Genomic DNA, 6116 nt, shown 5'->3' on the forward strand with positions numbered 1-6116 from the left:
CAGAGGGAGAGGGTGCATCAGGGGGTATGGATTAAGGGGGGGTTCCAGCAGCAGAGCCGGATTAAGGGGGGGGCAGGGGTACGTACCGTTGGCCCCACAGTTTTAGGGGGCCCCCCGGCTCGAGTAGCTCTGTCCCAGCTCAGAAGCTCCTCCCCCCCCTGTCCTGCCAGCAACAACGGCAGCATTGTGCTACTGTCAGCACATGCTGCTGCGTATTGGCAGGTCTGTGGTGTTGCAGAGAGGCAGCAGTCTCCCTGCTTTCTTCTGCCTGTGCGGGTGTGTAGTGGGGAGCGACCACCCTCTCTGGATTTACCCCTAGCTGAGGGGCCAAAATTCCATGTAAAAAAAAAAAAAACCACGGCATTTGCGTAAGGGGGCGTGGCCTCGCGTCCCGCGATTAGGCCACGCCCCCAACCCACAGCAGGCACAGCAATGAGATAGGGCTCCCCTGTCACAAGTGCCCTGGGCCCCCCGGACTCATAACAAGCCCCTGGGGGCATGCCAGCAGCTCACAGAGCACTGGGCATGCCCCCTCATTGACGAAAACGGGTGCCCTCCCGTGAAGCCACGCCCCCTTTTCGCCGAGTGTGTGTCCCTCCTTCTGCCTGAAGAAAGCTCCTGCAGAAAGCTGGGAGGTGTGCACTCCTGCCTGTGCCATGCCCATACTATCTGCTTCTGCTCCTAGTCTCCTATAGATTTGGCCAGATCTGTGACTCATTTGACTAACTCCGCCCAGTGTTGTGACTCCGCCCAGCGTTAGCAAATGAATCACAAAGTCACAGATCTGGGCTATTATATAGGAGATAACTAGTGATGAGCGGATTCGGTTTTACTCGGTTTTCAAAACTGAATCTTATTGGCTATCCAAAACACGTGACATCAGTGAGCCAATAAGATTCGGTTTTGAGAACCGAGTAAAACCGAGTAAAACCGAATCCGCTCATCACAATTTATAACATAAATATGTCTATACAAAATATATATATGTAATACCCTGTTCTTGTAATAAGTTAATTTGAGCAGTTAATAGAATGTTAATATAACTATAAAATATTAATATTAAAATATAAATTAAAAGTAATATATTAAAGGTTATGTTACCCTCACAGTGGGCAAAGAACTTATGAAGCAGTTTATAACCCTCATGGAGAGTAAATGGGACAGGCCGAGCAGTTAACGGCCCAGGGGTTAGACGGGCTCGTGACTTTCAGACTTGCTTATTAACCTGACTATAGGGGAGCTCTGGTCCCCTATAAGCCTAAGATATAGTCGGCGCGTGCAGGAAAAATAACGGCGGGACTGATCCGGGCATTTGAACAGAGCCTATAAAAAGAATAAGAACTGAAAAGGAGTGTGTGTGGTGCTGAGGTGATCGCGGGATACGGAGGTGCGGCAGCTGTCCCTGGCACAGTGTGTGGTCACAGAGCGGGCCGGTGGGATGTCCTGGATGTCGGCGGAGGAGAGAGTGAACGCCGGAGCTGTGTTCCTGTGACCGTCAGAGAGTTAAGTAAAGAGAGAGGGAGCTTGAGCCGGTGATCGTGACGGAGAGACACCCAGACACATTCCTGAGGCTGCCTCCAGGGATCCCGTGCGGCACAACGAGTCTCCTGAGATCTTACTGAAAGAGGAGGTCTGTGAGGTGACGACGTAAACAGAGGAGGTACCTTGGGCGGACCGATTGGGAAAAAACGCCCTGGGGACACCCTGAGGGACGTAACAAAGGAAGAGTCGGCTACCCTGCCCTGGCTAACAGGGACCCGGTGTATGTGAGTGACAGGACAAGGGAGAACGGGAGGTAGTTCATTGAGACTCCGTACCAGGTCAGAGGCGGGCACAAAGCGGAATAGAGAGGCAGTGGATTAGGAGAGCAGTACACTACAGAGAGTTATCAAGGTCAACACTAAAACTCTGATAAATTATAAGCTAGAAAAGAAATACCTAGATTTATCAGTACAGTGCTCTAACGCATGAGAACTGGTGAGACAGCATTCACAGCTAACTCTCCCTGAAGGAACATTGCTGCAACACCTCACGACTCGACATGCATTTAATCCATGAGTGACAGATGAGGGATATTCCTAACATAAACTGACTGTCAGTAAGAAAAGGAAAATAATAACCAGTGAGGAGAAGCAATAATAGTTAACTGGATATAATATTGTAATTTTGTTCGGAGTGAGATTACCTCTGCACACACAGATTTATAGTTATAAAGCCGTTCCCTTGCTATCTTGACACGCTGCTGTAGAGTCAGTGAGCCTTCCTTGCACATTGTAGAAAACTACAGTAAAGGAAACAGAAAGAACAAAATAATTTACATCAGCTTTCTTCAGGTGTTCTTCAAGGTAACCAACCCAGTACAGAGTAGACAAGAGAATTACACATTTTAAGATATACATACGACAAATAATCTAATAAATCCTACAGCTACTGAACACTTCCTAGTAGTCAAAGTTATTTAGATGACAGTAACTGCTGAGGACCGCAGCACCCGCGCATATTGGATAGGATACGAGGAATTATTAGGAGTATCTATTCAGGAATAACTCTACAATATAAACAAGGATTCCATTCACTTAGCTTCACCTGTAATGCATTAATGCTTAAAAGACTCCATGTGCACCAACTGAATGGCCATAGTTCACTGCGCAGTATAAATACTTAAGGGTTATTAGACTATTTAGTATAGAGTATAGAATAGATACAATTGCAGATACTCAAAAGTCTTATTGGTTACAACATTGTATTGTATCTGGCACACTGCAAGGGTATTCAGGTAAAAATATATGTGGGCTTGTTTGGGGTTGATACCTTAACCTTTCTTTTACCCTCAAGGACCGAGATCTTCTGGGATCCCTAATATGCAGTAAAATAAAGCAAGAACGTGTATTCATTTCATTAAGTGTATGATGGAATGTTGTTGCATGGTACTATGATATAAAAATGTATTGTATATAATCGAACTGTATTCAATGCCATCTATTGCCTTCTATGTTTTATTATACCGTACAAGTATATGAGAGTCCTGTTATTGGGAAATAAAATACAGGTTTGTTTTATTGATAATTCATTGATTGATCCCTTATTCTTGTGAAGAGGACGAAGGTCTTAGATAAGAAGGTACGATTCTCAGAGCCCATTATACTGTACTAGTAGTTGCCCACAACGTGTAGGGAAGAAGACAGGAGGTCGGTACCGTAAGCAGTGTGTTGTTACAGAAAATTTGGCGTCTGCGAACAGGATAGAATGTCGCAATCACCGGAACATCAGACTCCGGCACCAACATCCACCCGGAGGAGATTGCCCGCGTCACCTGGTCAATCTCCGGCAGGTCAGAACCAAGGGATGGCATCACCTATTACGATGCCATATTACTTTGGCGCTTCATGGCTTCCTACTTACTCGGGAGACAAGCGTACCCCAGGAACCAGTCAGCTGAAGGAGTTTAGGAATAAGATGCGTTCCATGTTTAGATTGTACCCGCTGAACGAGGTACAGAAAGTGGAGATAGTATTGGGACAGTTAAAAGGTTCTGCGCTGCGTGAGGCAGAGGCATGGACGGAAGAAGAGAAAGAGACTGCGGAAGGCATCTTGGAAAAATTGGGGTGCATCTTCGCCCTAAAGACAATTTCCAATTTAAAAAGTCGACTATACGCTAGAAAACAAAGAGGTGGCGAAACTTTACGGGACTTTGCGTTGGGATTGCAGGAAGCCATGAGGGCAGTTCAAGCCTTAGACCCATGTGAAGTACAACAGGCTGATGAGACATTAATTAATCTCTTTATCGAAGGGGCTCAAGGGGAAACCATTCAGGCCCAAATGAGAATGGTGCGGCGTCAACAGCCAAAGTGCTCCTTTTCTAAGTTCAAAGAAGAAATCCTTCAAATTCTTGGACTAAATTCCTGTGATGATGCTGAGTATGAGGCGTCAGTTGAGTCAGATGAAGGGATAAAGGAAACAAGATCTCACACCAAAACTGAGGTGGTATTGCCTAAGGCAGTCACTCAACAGGCACAAGCTCCATCCAATCAGGATCCAATTGGGACCCTAAACTCTAAATTGACGGAACTTACCTTGCACCTAGCTAGAATGGATCAGAAACTCGAGGAGTTGAGTCAAGGCCAAAACGTCGGACGACGTCGGGAATGGCGACAAGATAGGGGTGCCAGAAATCGTTCTCGATGGGATACACCAAGGGGAACAGGTAGACGTTCCACCGACCAGTTTGACGCTCAAGGACAGCCTATATGCAGGGGTTGTAGGCAAAGTGGCCACATTGAGAGAAATTGTCCCAATGAAGCTTTAAACGAGGAGACCCCGAGGCAGGGGACCGACCCTCGGGAGGAAATGTACCAATAGGTCCGACGTCGCAGGAGTGGTGGCCAAGGTATGTCGGTGAGTGTCCTCGCCTGAACATTCAGATCAATGGTGTGGAGATGGCTGCTCTCCTGGATACAGGATCTCAAGTTTCGACCATTCGACTTCATGAATTCCTCCAACATTGGGAAGAGCAAAACATAGTCATCCCACCAACTACCTGGTTACATCTATTAGCCAGTAACGGACAACCTATCACATACCGTGGTTACTGGGAAGCCGACATGAAAGTGGGTAGAGCAAACTTAATCAGACAGGGATGTTTAGTGACAACGGTTCCAAATGACTTTCTGCCCCCAGTCATTCTCGGGATGAATGTCCTCAGAAATTGTCCCGATGAATTAGTCCAAGCCTTGCGCATAGAAATGAAGACAGCAGCCCCGCGGGAGCGGAGGACACTTCAACAGACTGTTCGGCTACTGGAGGGTCAGAGGAAATTCACAAATGACAGAGGGGAGGTTGGAAAGGCACGAATTGCTGACCGACGGCCTGTAACGTTAATGTCCAACTCAGAACATGTAGTTTGGTGCAAAGCTCGGATTGGCCCTGGCGGACAAGGCTATGATGCCCTCATAGAATCTTGTGACTCAGATGGTCAGCAACCATTTGTAGTAGCCCGGACATTGGCAAGGGTAGAGAAAGGTTGAGTACCCGTTCGCATCTTGAATCCTCAAAACTACCCTATACGACTCTTTCGACACTGCATGGTAGCAAGGGTGTCTCAAGTCAATTTCCAAGATGTATTGGAGGAAAACATACCATCGGCACATCAAGGAGCCACAACCAGAAACGTCTCTGCTGCCGAAAATGAGGATCTTTGGTGGAATGAAATCCAAATAGGTGACTTGAACATTTCCCAGGAGCAGCGAGCAGGGGTGCTACAACTAGTACGAGAGAATTCAGGGGCTTTTAGTCAGAACCCTTCTGACTTTGGAATGGCTGAAGGGGTGTATCATGCTATTCATACAGGGAGTACTCCGCCCATCAAGGAGAGACACCGACCCCTACCACCAGCCATGTATCAACCCGTGCGAAAAATGATTTCAGATATGAGAGCCGCAGGTGTCATCAGTGAGAGTTACAGTCCATGGGCAGCTCCTCTAGTTATCGTCAAGAAAAAGGATGGAAGTCTCCGGTTTTGCGTGGACTATCGCAAATTGAATGCTGTGACCCATAAAGATGCCTATCCGTTACCAAGAATAGAGGAGTCATTGACGGCTTTGAAGACCGCGGCCTACTTTTCTACTCTAGACCTCACTAGCGGATATTGGCAAATTCCGATGGCACCGGAGGACCGGGAAAAAACTGCCTTCACCACGCCAATGGGGTTATTTGAATTCAATAGAATGCCCTTTGGACTTTGCAATGCGCCGGCTACCTTCCAACGTGTTATGGAGCACTGTCTGGGACATCATAACTTTGAAATGGTCCTGCTGTATCTGGATGACGTTATCATCTTTTCAAGGAGTTATGAAGAGCATCTCAAACATCTAGAGGAGGTGTTCAAGCAACTCATCAAATCAGGATTGAAGCTTAAACCAGCAAAATGTCATCTACTCAAACCAGAGGTCCAATATTTGGGACATATAGTCAGCGCTGAGGGTGTTAAGCCAGATCCAGAGAAGATATGTGTCGTACAAGAGTGGCCTATACCAAAGACAGTGAAGGATGTCCGAAGCTTTCTTGGTTTTGTGGGTTATTACAGGCGATTTGTACAAGGTTTTGCTAAACTGGCAGCT

The 6116-nt window shown here is 46.8% G+C and overlaps 1 protein-coding gene across 1 annotated transcript in view; it reads right to left on the bottom strand.

Moving 5' to 3' along the window:
- Positions 1-3352, bottom strand: part of LOC134965213 (potassium-transporting ATPase alpha chain 2-like) — a 55215-nt gene extending 51863 nt beyond the window's left edge. The window contains exon 1 of the mRNA XM_063941721.1: positions 3260-3352. Coding sequence (XP_063797791.1) covers positions 3260-3352 — 93 coding nt within the window. The remainder of the gene's footprint in view (positions 1-3259) is intronic.
- Between the last annotated feature and the right edge of the window lie 2764 nt (positions 3353-6116).

The sequence above is a fragment of the Pseudophryne corroboree genome, chromosome 10 (assembly GCF_028390025.1).
Source record: "Pseudophryne corroboree isolate aPseCor3 chromosome 10, aPseCor3.hap2, whole genome shotgun sequence".
Lineage (NCBI taxonomy): Eukaryota > Metazoa > Chordata > Amphibia > Anura > Myobatrachidae > Pseudophryne > Pseudophryne corroboree.